The sequence below is a fragment of the Fonsecaea pedrosoi genome, assembly GCF_000835455.1.
Source record: "Fonsecaea pedrosoi CBS 271.37 unplaced genomic scaffold supercont1.5, whole genome shotgun sequence".
Taxonomy (NCBI): domain Eukaryota; kingdom Fungi; phylum Ascomycota; class Eurotiomycetes; order Chaetothyriales; family Herpotrichiellaceae; genus Fonsecaea; species Fonsecaea pedrosoi.
In genome coordinates, this window is record NW_013550611.1 from 1,374,100 (window position 1) to 1,386,150 (window position 12,051).

Below are 12,051 nucleotides of genomic sequence, written 5' to 3' on the forward strand. Positions count from 1 at the left end.
ATGGATCCACGGCGTCAACCTCAAGATATGGATGAAGTCGGTGTTTGTCTAGGCATGGTTTACGAATGAGAATGGAGCAGATTTCGCGTATCGGTGGGTTTCCAGTGCCGATGTTATGAACTAATCGCCCTGGTCCTCGCTAGCCCTAGAATTTCTAGCACAGTATGAGATCCGAGACGAGGAGTTTTGTAGGATATTCCCTACCTTGTGTATTTGCTTGGTGTCTCTTTCTACACCACGATTTCACCAACCGGATTGACTCCGGGGACCAACTCACCACCCAACATCCATATCATTACTATTGGACTGTCACCCCTACTATCAGCTGGGGCGGTCAGTCGGGCATCCCATTCATGTCAAATGATGCTTTCTCGATTCAGTAAGTGCTTGGGCCATCTGTAGCTGCCATGCATGCGTAAGCTTGGGGGCCTCCTCTGAAAGTGCCGCTTCAAAGCTGAGTTGGTACTATGCGTCCACGCACAGCGACACTTCCTTTTCTAATCACATATCTGGGCAGAAATAGAATGCCGACCCAGCTGGACAGAGCAATCTACCATCTATTGGACATGATGTTATTGGCCTCTGCTCAGGCTCAGGCCCAAATCCCAGAACTCAACTGCAAAACCTCTACAGTACATCCGTCCGCGGACCAAACGGCCAGCGGTGACAAGTCTCTCGCAATTCCCGTGCCCACTTGATTCTCAGTATTCAAGCCGTCGGACAAAATTCGACTATCATGGCTCATCTCCCCGAGACGTCCAAATCAGCGGGTGTCGTGCCTGGCGTGACTGTGGCTGGACAAAAGGACCTATCGAACATTACAAAACTTATTCTGGGCCACTCCGTCACATATCTGGCCTGATCGATCCTTCGGCGACGTTTTGGGGAAACAGTATACGGCCCTCTGGGGACACACGCGGTTCGTCCCTTGCCATATCCTATCCGTCGAGCTGTGTCTGGGACTCCGCGTCTGTACCACAAATAAGAGAGATCGGCGATGCTCGGCCTTTGAACACAACGTCCTATCCTGCTTTGTCTACGTCCAGAGGCCATTCAGGCACGTCCTCTACCAAGTCATTGGGCGTATTCAGGGAAGAAACTAGGAAAAGTCCCTCGATTATTGGCGTCTCCTACGCCTACCTGAGGTGGCAAGGAAAGCCCTAAGTATTCTAGGCCTTGAAGTCCTGGTCCCCCTACAAACGTACTTTCACAAATGTGCTGCACGTTGAGCTCACGTCAGAGCTAACCACTTCACCAGCCCTTACAGGAGTACTAACTGCTGCTCTCGATACGTCCAAAGAGGAGATTTATGGGCGATGTCTATATGGATGCCTCAACGGTGATTTAGTGGGCGATTTGACTCGAACGAACTGTGACAAGGACGGGAAGTGCCCGTGGCTCTCGCGGCATGCTCGCCTTCATAGTAGACACCGGGACAGTGTTAGGAGGGGTGGGCAAGGCTTCAACAAGAGCATATAAGAGCTGGGTCGACCAGCTGCGCATCCCAAAATGGCAATTTTCATGCCCGAAACATCAACCTCGAGAGATCGACGAACATGCTCAGCTTCTACTGTGGCTTATTCTTTGTCCTTGCACCCGTTCTGTACCACAGGATGGCCAGAAAGAATAGAGAGATGTTGATCCCGCAGGGACCGCCCCTCTCGAAAAGCCCTCCCGAGCCCTCTAAGCGTGTCCGTATTGCGAGCCCGGCAGACGAGAAGGCAGAGACTGCAAAGGCTCTACGAGAGTTCTTCCACAAGATCGGTTTCGACACGCAACAATACGAGGATCCGTATCCGCAAGAGTTGGACGACATAGTCCGAGAGCGAGTTCGATCGTGGAACCTTGACGACAAGCGCACCGCCCATCTCCTCAAGCTCCTTCCCACATGTGCCAGCGGGGTCCAGAAACAATACAAACAAGCCTCGGCCGAGGTCAAGACATTCATCACCCTGTATTCCATGTTGTTGTTCTACGTCGACGATCTTGTCGTCAGGGAGCCTGGGAACATCCTCCCGGAGTTGCAGAAACTGTCGTCCCCGAATACCCCACGAGAGACAAGCAGTATCTATTCAGACCCGTGCCTCTCGTTGTGGTCGGATCTCGTCACCTCCGAAGCCCATTTGTACTATGGGCCATATTCGACCGGCGCCATCCAGAAGGGACTGGTCGAGTTCCTCATGGGGAGCATCATCGAGGCACGGTTCCCCCGAGGTCTCGGACAAGACACCCTCCTCACGACGCACGTTCCAGCGACCGCGGCGCATCTGTTGCGCGACAAGGCCGGGTCCGGCGAGGTCTACGCGCACTTCATGTTCCCCACGCACTTGGCACCAGAGGACAGGTACCTGGGCAAATACTTTGTCTGCATCCGCGACATGACCGACTGGATCAACTTCACCAACGACATCATGTCGTTCTACAAAGAGAACAACCCCCGCGACGGCGTCGTCGAGGAGAACACGTACATCCAGAACCGCGCGCGCTGCGAGGGCAAAACGACCCTGCAAGTGCTGAGAGACCTGTGCGACGAGATAGTGACACTGACAGAGAGTATCCGCCGCGGGCTTAAGGGCGAGCCCGTCCTCGAGGAAATCTGGGAGAACTATGTCAACGGGTACATCCTGTTCCACGCGTGTGATCGGCGCTACCGGCTCAAGGAGTTGGGGATTGTGTTTGAGCGGGAGGGTGAGGGTGAGACTGAGAAGGGCACGTTGTGACAGTGAACAATTCTTTCTGACATATCTTGGTCGAGTTGGTCAAGTTGTCCCAGCCCAACTAGTCGATCTGCTTTACATTGGATAAATACAGTACTCACGCCAGAGATATCTACATGCAGGAGAAGGAATAAGAATTATAGACTTGATTTTATTTCATGTCCATACTCACCTTCTCAATCGAATAATTGACCTAATAAATAGTTAGATACATATTCTGTCCTATCCAGACCATACATGGTATACATCATATACGAGGGACGTCGTACATGGTACATGTACATGTACATATACATGACTCCTCGCCCTACAGGAGTCTCGCTAGGTGTTTGAGTGGCTGGCTGGATGGATGGATAGGTAGGTTGGAAGCGCAACGTCACACGATACAATGAATTCGATATGATGCAACGAATGCGATGTAAATGCGATGTAATATTCACAACCAAGCGAGAGCGGAGTCCTGGGGGGGTACGTACCGAGTACTAGGGGTGGATTGTCTGGGAGACCCCCATTTCCTTGCAGCCTTGTGGCACCTGTGGCACCAGGCAGGCTGACATACTCGCCTACCTATTCGCCTACCTCCTCACCTACCTACATGGGCAACCGTACCAACTCAATTCAGGTCAGCTTGTACGTAAAGTACCAAAGCACCTAGGCACTTACTTTGCATTATTACCTATTGACCTCGGCACGTGGCACTTGATTACCTGACTGAGCACGAGCCAGTCAGTGTCAGTCACGCCAGCCAGCCAGTGAGTTTAGGTAGGTATGTATGTATGTATGTATGTATGTAGTGGTAGTGGTAGATTCTGATTTACAAGAGTGGCTCGGTGCTCGGTGCTCCGGGGTTGGTGCTGACAAAGGTACGAGGTACAGAGTACTCGGTATATCATTGATCAAGGTGGCGACTCTGCGCATCGTACTTCGTACCATGTACCATGCGGGAAAGGGGGAAACGCTTCGCTTGTGCCGGTGTCGGTGTCGGTGTCAGTGCCGCGGAGGGGGTGGGGGAAAGCCCATGGATCCTCTTCGTACGCGTGCGTGTGCGTGTGCGTGTACATGTACATGTCCATGTACATGTAGATACATAGTGGCGATGGAGATGAGGATGAGGATGAGGTGGTGGTACTATATCTATAGACATGTACGGTGTTGTTTGTTGTTCGGGGTTGTCGGGAGGTAAAGAAAACCAAGAAAGAAGGACCTCGTACACAGGCAAAGACAGGATAGCGTTGATAACCGTGCGGGCTGACGAATCTCTAGGGTCAGGATTAGGGCCAGGGACAGGGTGATCAATTCATCAGGATGTTGACCGTCACTTGACGTACAGCGCTTCTGTGGTGACTTTTGCTTCTGAGCTCCTAGAGTGATAGACCTCGGAGACTGGGTCCTCCAGGTAGCAGCGGTAACACGGATATGTAGGATAGAAAGTGCTCTTCCACTCTCTCTCTCTCTCTCTCTCTCTCTCTCTCTGTCTCCCTCTATAACCGCCCCGTACTCGAGACAATCCCACCGTCAACCACCAGCTTCTGGCCCGTAATGTAGCCCGCCGCGGCGTTACTCGACAGAAACACCACGGCATTGGCGACGTCGCGCGAAGACCCCATCTTTCCCGTCGGCACCTGGTTGTGTCTCGTCTGCACGAATCCTTCGTAGTCGCCGCTGGCGTACTTGTTGGCCAGTGTCTGCACGAGAGGCGTGAACATGAGCCCCGGCAGAACCGTGTTGAGACGGACGCCCTTGTCGGCATAGAGGACAGCCGTGTGTTTCGTGAACTGCGTGACGGCTGCCTTGGTCGCGGCATACGCCACTTGCGGCTTCCCCACGTACCGGATGCTGGCGATGCTGCTGATGTTGACCACGGCTCCGCGACCCTGGGCTTCCATGTACGGTAGCACGGCGTGGCAGGTAAGGTAGACGGATTTCAGGTTGATGGCCGTCTGCGCGTCCCAGACCTGCTCGCTCATGTCGGCGGGACCGCCCTTTTCGCTGCGCCCGACGTTGTTCACGAGGATGTCGATGCGCGAGTACCTCGAGATGCATTGTTGGACGAGCTGTTCCACCTCTGTGGCCTTGGTGACGTCGGCGAGAACCACGTCCACGACGGCACCGGGGACGATTTTCTCTATGCGCGACTTAGTGAGGTTGGCGGCGTCGAGGTTGATGTCGCACCCAAAAACCCTGACGCCGTTGCGCGCCAGAGCCAGCGCCGTCGCCGCACCGTTGCCCCAGTTCGTCGTCTCCTCGGGCGGGCCATCTTGCCCGATACCAGTGACTAGAGCGACCTGACCGGTCAAGTCGGGGTATCTGGGCGGATCCTGGTCGGCAGACATGGCAGGCCGGGATGGGTGCGGGTCACTTTCTGCAATGGCTCTCAGTATGCTCTATCACACCTCATATGATAGAAGGGGGGGGTTCGTTCATAATTTCTGAACATACATACACTTCAACTCATAACATCCATCGCCATGCGACTTTTGCAATATCCGGCCCCGCAAAGTCCGTCGGCAAGAATGGCGATTCGCGGCAGGATGTTCTACTCGGTAAGCCGAAGAGGTGCGGAAGCGGTTTGTTGGAGGTGTCCAGGAGCATGGGACGCCCTGTGGGGAGGCCCTGGATAAGTCGGGGCATTGGGGGAAATTTTGGCCGGGGTGGTGGAGATGGGAGATGGAGACACAGACGCAGGTGCAGGTGCAGGCGCAGGCGCAGACGAGGCGAGGCTCGTTATTCTTTGTGGAGAAGCAGATTTGGGGTTGGAAAATTATTCAACCTCAACTTGTTTCATCCTCATCCCATCGCTCACTTCATCCGGAACCCGCCCTCTTTTATGCTCCATCTCCCAGCATTCCCGTGTCTACCGTCTGCTCGAGTACGCCGAAGATGCCAGTTGAGAAGAAAAATCGAGAGAAACGTGTCACCGTGCCCACAATGGGGTCTTGCTCGACTGCTCCTCATCCTTGGTATCTCGACTGCTGTTCTCTCACCAACAACCTCCGCTAACTCGTCATCGAAGGCTCAACCTCGGTCCTCATCCTCTTAAGTTTTTTTTCTGCTGGCCACATGATTACACATTACCAACCGTCAGACGGGGCTTGGTTTCCGAACAAGAGTTTGCCAATACCGAGCTTAGCAGCGTGGCTGCTAAGGCCGCATCCTGGCGAACCTTTTTGGCCAAGGACGCCGTGCGTAAATCTTGGTTATATCTCGGATGCGGCTGTGGTTCTCTCCGGTATACCTCTGAGAAGGCTGCGGCAAAGGATTGTTGTTATCACCGCCGATCCGTGGTTCCTTACCATGCGCTCTTCAAAGGTTGGGCCCAATACCTTTGCATGTACGACCTCACGCAACTGCACCTCGCCCTAGACCCATAGTCTCACAGCATTCCCCGCATAGCGTGGATTTTGTTATCCACTTCTCTTCTCCATGGGGCTTCTGCTCTGGAGCCTGGGTACCCACGCACTTCACCTCCGGATTATGATTCCCTTTTATCTGAGTCAGGGACACAGAGGACGACGAGGTGATTGGCGCCACCAGCGCCTATTCGTGCGGTCATTTCCCTCTTATCCTCGGTCTACAGTTGGAGATCGTGGTAATCGTGTCAGCCCTTTGGTGGATGGATCAACATTTTCGGATCCGGTGAGAAACCGAATAATAACACACATACAAAGGCAGGGTACTTATCTCCTAATGCTTCGCTTGTTGCTTGTCTCGCTTTTCCTCTTTTTTCTCCCTTCTCCCAATCAAGCCTCTTGCCTTGGTCACTCGTCAAGATGTTGAACAAAATCATCGTCAACAATTACAACCTTTGGGTCGTGGTGTTTGTGGCCCTGGGCACCATTTCCACAGCCTATGGCCTCGCCATCATTGGCTCGACCGTCGGCCAGCCCAACTTCTATTCCTACTTCAATCTGGCCACGGCGGGCGAGCCTGGCTATGACCACACAACCAACATGATCGGTGCCTTGAACGGCGTCAACTCGGCCGGTGCAATCGCTGGATGTATCTCACAAGCTTGGACTTCGGACAAATACGGCAGGAAGCGCACGATGCAGTTCGGTTCCGTCATTCTCATCGTCGGTGGTGCCCTGTGTGCTGGCGCTGTCGACATGGCAATGTTTCTTGTCGGGCGTTTTGTTGCTGGTATGGGTTCAGGGATTCTAGCCTGCGTTGTCCCCATCTACCAGGCAGAGGTCTCCACGCCAGGTAAGTAACCTGTTCTTCCTGCCCCCATCTTCCCTGCTGTTTCTGACGATGCAACCCACAGAGACTCGAGGCGCTATGGTCTGCGTCACTGGTATCATGTACGCAGTCGGCTATGCTCTCGCAGGGTGGCTCGGCTACGCCTGTTTCCACATGTCGGCCACGGATCCTGCTGCCCAATTCGCCTGGCGATTCCCGCTCGCTTTCCAAGTCGTCTTCCCCTTGATCTTGCTGGCCGGCAGCAATCTTGTCCCCTACAGCCCCCGTTGGCTCCTCTCGCAAAACCGTCGCCAAGAAGCCCTGGACGTGGTCAAGCGACTTCACAGGACCCCCAACGACCCTGAAGATATCAAGGCTCGGCGTGAATTCTGGCTCATGGAGCAACAGTACGACATGGACGCCACCATGGCCCGGGGCCGGTTCGAGCTCTTCAGCACCCCGTCGAACAGGAAACGCGCCCTGATGGCCGCTGTTCTCATGTGGGGCAATCAATTTTTGGGTATTTTTGTGATGACCAACTATGTCAGTCGCTGTCTCTTCTGTAAAACATTTGGTCGCTGACGGTTGATATAGGGCGTGTTGATCTATGCAAGTCTCGGGTTGAGCGGGTCAATTCCGCTGCTGCTCAACGCATGCTGGACAACCTTCACTCTGATCGGCAACACATGGACGGCACTGTACATTGACCGCTTCGGCCGGCGTAACTTCATGCTCATCGGCTCTGTTGGCTGTGTCGTCTCGGTCATTTTCCTCGCCGCTCTGACAGCCTCGTTCCTTAACACAACCAACGAGGCTGGCCTGCGTGCCGGCGTCTTCTTCATCTGGTTCTACATCATCTGGTGGTGCTTCTTCATCGATGCCACCCAGTACGTCTACGTGGCCGAGATCTTCCCCAACCATCTGCGTCCTGCCGGTGTCGCGCTGGGGTTGTCGGCCTTTTACCTTGCCAGCGAAGTCACCCTTGTGGCTGCTCCGGTTGCGCTGAACAAGATTGGCTGGAAGTTCTATCTAGTCTTGATTATTCCATCCTCAGTGGTAAGTTCGCCATAACCCTGACTCTTGGCCTGACTGTCACGACCACCCTCTTCCTTTTGACGCCTCCCCCACAATCTCTGAGCCCTGAAATTCATACTGACGCTCTCACCCTTTCCAGTACATTGTGATCATCTACCTCTTCTTCCCCGAGACCAAGGGCCGCACGCTCGAGGAGATCGGCCACGTCTTTGGCGACGACATGCACGTGGCCACGCAATGGTACGACGCCTCGGATGAGGAGAAGCGCAAGATCGAGGAACAGGCTCTCCGGGAGACCGAGGGCGGCATCGTGCACGAGAAGGGCTACCAGGGCGCTGCCAATGTCATCGCCTCGGGCGAAAGCACTAGCCGCGACGATGCCGAGGAGATCTACGCCGAGAAGGGCAACGAGGTGCGCAGCGAGGAGATTGTCAAGGCTTGATCTGTCTTGTTGTAAGATAGTATGGCGTAGATGGAAGGCGGGCGGAGGAACCTCTCCTCCCGCGTTGATTGAGGTTGAGGTCGAGATTGAGATATAGAATAGAGATAGAGTCAGCCATTCAGGATATCCGTACCGAGTACATGTATCCACTATCCAGAATGGAAGTATAATACCATGTTCAGATTCACTTGTCTGGGAGGGGGAGAGAGAGATCGACAGGCGGCGATGGATCAAAAGCAGAGGGGAGGGAGAGATGGAAGGGACAGGAGTATGTATGTACATATATATAGGAGGTCGTGGCGGTGGTAGTAGTAGTTAGATTCCATTCGACGATGGGTCAAGATTAATATCAAGTATTCTCTCTGTCTCACACTCCCACACTCTCGCACTGTCACACTCTTTCAAAACTCCGTCTGTCTGGCTATCTATCCCAGATGTCTTGCTTGAAAGAATGATAAAGACAACTCAGTACTTTCTTGCTTGCTTGCTTGATTCAATTGAATGTCCCAATATCTGGGCTTCTGTCAGGTTTTCCTAGTCTGTCACCTGTGATCTGTCTGTCGGCCTATTCAGTCAGGCAGCCAGCCAGTCAGTCAGTCAGTCAATTAGTCAGGATATATGATATAATACAATGTACCGTGATATCACGTAATATAACGTAATGTAAAACGTAACGTAACATGCCATGGAAAGGACCTTGTATACATTCATGCATGTAGACAGACACACATCCCATCATGTCCACACATCACCATCCCTGTCCTCGGCAAGAAGGGAGAATCAGAAGCAATACCCACAAACCGTAAGAATTGCACCAAACGCCGCAACCACCTCCGCCGCGACCTTGACCTGCCCGGCCCCCGCGCGTTCCACGCCCTCCAACACCCTCTCCGGGGCGAGCATGCGCGTCAACCCGACGACCACCCCCGCCCAGCCCGCCAGAGTGACCAGAATCGCCCACCGCGGCGTCTGCGTCTGCGTCTGCGTCTGCGTCTGCGTCTGCGTCTGCGTCCGGGCAGTCCATCTCCAGAGGTTATGCGCCTGCACGGTGGCGAGGGACGCGGTGAAGACGACGGCGCCGTTGAGGAAGACGGCCGACGCGGTGCTGGTGGCCCAGATGTGCGGGTTTAGCGTTTCGGCGAGGGAGATGGTCAGGAGGGTCGGGCCGATCAGGCGGGCGAGGTTGTGCGAATGGCTCAAGGTAAGAGAGGGGGGAGGAGGGGGAGACATTGGATGGTTGGCTGAATGGTCGGGTGGATGGCTGGTTGGATGAGAGGGGAGAATAGTGATAGAATTAGGAGGAGAACTGGTAGCAAGATGTGAACTGAGAGGGTGGTAGTCGGCTCGTCTGACTATGATCGCTTTGGCCGTGGGGTGTCTTGCGATTCTGGAAGATCGTGTAGACTTGTATGTGTGAGACTGCCCCAACTGTCTTTAAACAGTGGTTAGGGGTGGTTTGGATAGAGTATAGATACGAGTACGAGTACGAGGTATGCACAGTAGATGCATATGCTTTAATTTTTAGTTTTATATACCCTAGACCTAACTTTGCCCCTCACCATATTTTAACCTGGCTCCCGTATTGACACGGCTTGGTATTTGTACTAGAGGCCCGAGGTCAAACAAGACACCTCAAAACAGACTGTACGTGTCCGAGTAACACCACTGAGTAAAGTGTTCCTCATATGTCCTATACTAAGACTCCCACTAGCTTTTCCAATTCTCTCATACCCACTGCTCACAACATCGACCCTCGCTTCCTCGCCGCAGTCAGCTCCTGGCGCAGAGCCAAATCCGACAAGATCTCCTCGCTCCCTCCTCCCACAACCTGCATCCGCAAATCTCGGCTGATCAGCTCGACCAAGCCTCCCACTCCGCCACGCTGGTAACCCGCTCCCCCCAGAACCTGCTGTGCCTCTCGATTGGCCAGTTCCAGGATCCGACCAGCGTGGATCTTTGCGAGTGCAATCCTGCTCGCAATGTCGCTTTCCCACCCGTTGAGCTTGATATGGTACGCGATCTGCTCGAGCCAGGCCCAGTGCGATTCGATGTATCGCGCCATGGTCACAAACTTGTGGCGGATGATCTGGTGCGAGATGAGCGGCTTGCCGAATGTGATCCGGCTGTGGCTATAGTCTAGAGCAACCTCCAGACACACTCGTGCCTTGCGATTCATGTGGATGGCCATTATGAACCGCTCCGAATTGAAATCTACACCGGTAATCAGTTGGAGGACCGTAGCAGAACATGAGGGGTCACCCACTGTGCATGAGAATCCGAAAGCCTTCGTTTTCGGGACCAACGAGGTTCTCGACTGGCACATGGACATCCTCTAGATCGACCCATGCGGTTTCTAAAGGCTTTAACAAGGATCTCTGGAAGCATCGCTTTACAAACTTACCCGCAGCATTGACTCCGCTATTCTCGATCTTTCTGGCCGAAAATCCTTTCGAGTTTGTGGGAATAACTAGAATAGAAACCCCACCCTTCCCAGGACCACCTGTTCGCACTGCAGTGGTCATATGCGTGGCAGATAGAGCCCCGGAGATCCATTTCTGTGGCCGAGTGTTAGGGACAGAGACTGCTGCATTTCTGGGTTGATTCTTCGCACCTTGTGCCCATTCACAACGTAATATTTCCCGTCTGGGGACTTTTTGGCCGTCGTTCTCAAAGAGGCCAGGTCGGAACCACCTGTGGGATGTTAGAGCCCATATCAAGCCTTCCGACAAAGGGATCCTTGCCAGTAGGTTCCGTGGCCCCAAGGCAAAATCTCGTTTCTCCAGTGTAGATACCCGGAAGGTACTTGTCCTTTTGCTCTTGGGTGCCATATTTTATGATGGGTGGCAGGCCAATGACAGATGTGCCAGCGAGTCCGCCCATGGCTCCGCCGTGCACTCGGGATGTCTCGTCGTGCAGAATCAGTTGGTGGAAGATGTCCCATTCTGCATCCACATCAACCTCTAGAACAACTGGAATCTCGGAAACGACTCACGCTCCTCTGGAATCCCACCCGGCAACGGAATACCTCGTCTGTATTCCTTCGGAAGCTCAGCAAAAGCAAGGCCTGACCGTGCATACTTCACTCTCTCCTTTGAAAGAGGCCGTTAGTGAGAACTCCACTGCGATACCCTTTGGTGGGTATGCTCACTTCGAGAGGGACAAAGCCATCCTTCTCCCATTGCTCTGAATAGGGCAAAACATTGGTCTCGAGATAGTCTCTGACGAACTTTCGGAACGTCCTGTGGCTATCATTGTAGTACGGTGAGTCGAGAGCGTTGTACCACGCAGGCTCCGCAAATGGGTCAAGTGAACCAAAAGGCTTCAGGTGTTCATGGGCCATGGTTTCAAAGATATGGAATCGATGGTGCTGTCCTGAGCTCTGAGCTCTAAGCTCTTACTCTGCTGGGCGACCGTAATTATACGAAAAAAGGACCTACTCTGCCGGGCCCGACATCCGCGGTTGTTCCTCCTCTGCTTGGTGACCCGACTGCATCAAAGGTGTCGTAGTTTTGCGGGCCGTTCCCCGCGTTTGAGATGATCGCCACGACAGCACGGCGACTCGGCAGCCCGCATTATTCCTCGGCTAGCAGCTGGTTGTCCGCCACCCATCCGCGGTCTCGATAGCTGCTTAAGTAATAAAGTCAGACTGGTGCCATGACCAGAGCACCATTTCAGGGC

General features: G+C 53.7%; 5 protein-coding genes across 5 annotated transcripts; 2 read left to right on the forward strand and 3 right to left on the reverse strand.

The window, feature by feature from the left end:
• Positions 1 to 1,613: 1,613 nt before the first annotated feature.
• Z517_07969 (uncharacterized protein) lies at positions 1,614 to 2,720 on the forward strand (the record flags this gene model as incomplete). Its single annotated transcript, XM_013426490.1, has 1 exon — positions 1,614 to 2,720. One exon carries the CDS (start codon positions 1,614 to 1,616, stop codon positions 2,718 to 2,720), a length of 1,107 nt encoding a protein of 368 aa, XP_013281944.1.
• A 1,478-nt stretch (positions 2,721 to 4,198) lies between these two features.
• On the reverse strand, positions 4,199 to 5,050 carry Z517_07970 (uncharacterized protein; the record flags this gene model as incomplete). Its single annotated transcript, XM_013426491.1, has 1 exon — positions 4,199 to 5,050. One exon carries the CDS (start codon positions 5,048 to 5,050, stop codon positions 4,199 to 4,201), a length of 852 nt encoding a protein of 283 aa, XP_013281945.1.
• A 1,437-nt stretch (positions 5,051 to 6,487) lies between these two features.
• On the forward strand, positions 6,488 to 8,373 carry Z517_07971 (uncharacterized protein; the record flags this gene model as incomplete). Its single annotated transcript, XM_013426492.1, has 4 exons — positions 6,488 to 6,920; positions 6,982 to 7,439; positions 7,491 to 7,952; positions 8,071 to 8,373. The coding sequence occupies 4 exons, from the start codon at positions 6,488 to 6,490 to the stop codon at positions 8,371 to 8,373; spliced, it is 1,656 nt and encodes a 551-aa protein (XP_013281946.1).
• A 780-nt stretch (positions 8,374 to 9,153) lies between these two features.
• Z517_07972 (uncharacterized protein) lies at positions 9,154 to 9,603 on the reverse strand (the record flags this gene model as incomplete). Its single annotated transcript, XM_013426493.1, has 1 exon — positions 9,154 to 9,603. One exon carries the CDS (start codon positions 9,601 to 9,603, stop codon positions 9,154 to 9,156), a length of 450 nt encoding a protein of 149 aa, XP_013281947.1.
• A 508-nt stretch (positions 9,604 to 10,111) lies between these two features.
• On the reverse strand, positions 10,112 to 11,713 carry Z517_07973 (uncharacterized protein; the record flags this gene model as incomplete). The annotated part of the gene is made up of 7 exons (XM_013426494.1): positions 10,112 to 10,584; positions 10,637 to 10,726; positions 10,775 to 10,928; positions 10,985 to 11,064; positions 11,166 to 11,315; positions 11,366 to 11,462; positions 11,522 to 11,713. The coding sequence occupies 7 exons, from the start codon at positions 11,711 to 11,713 to the stop codon at positions 10,112 to 10,114; spliced, it is 1,236 nt and encodes a 411-aa protein (XP_013281948.1).
• Between the last annotated feature and the right edge of the window lie 338 nt (positions 11,714 to 12,051).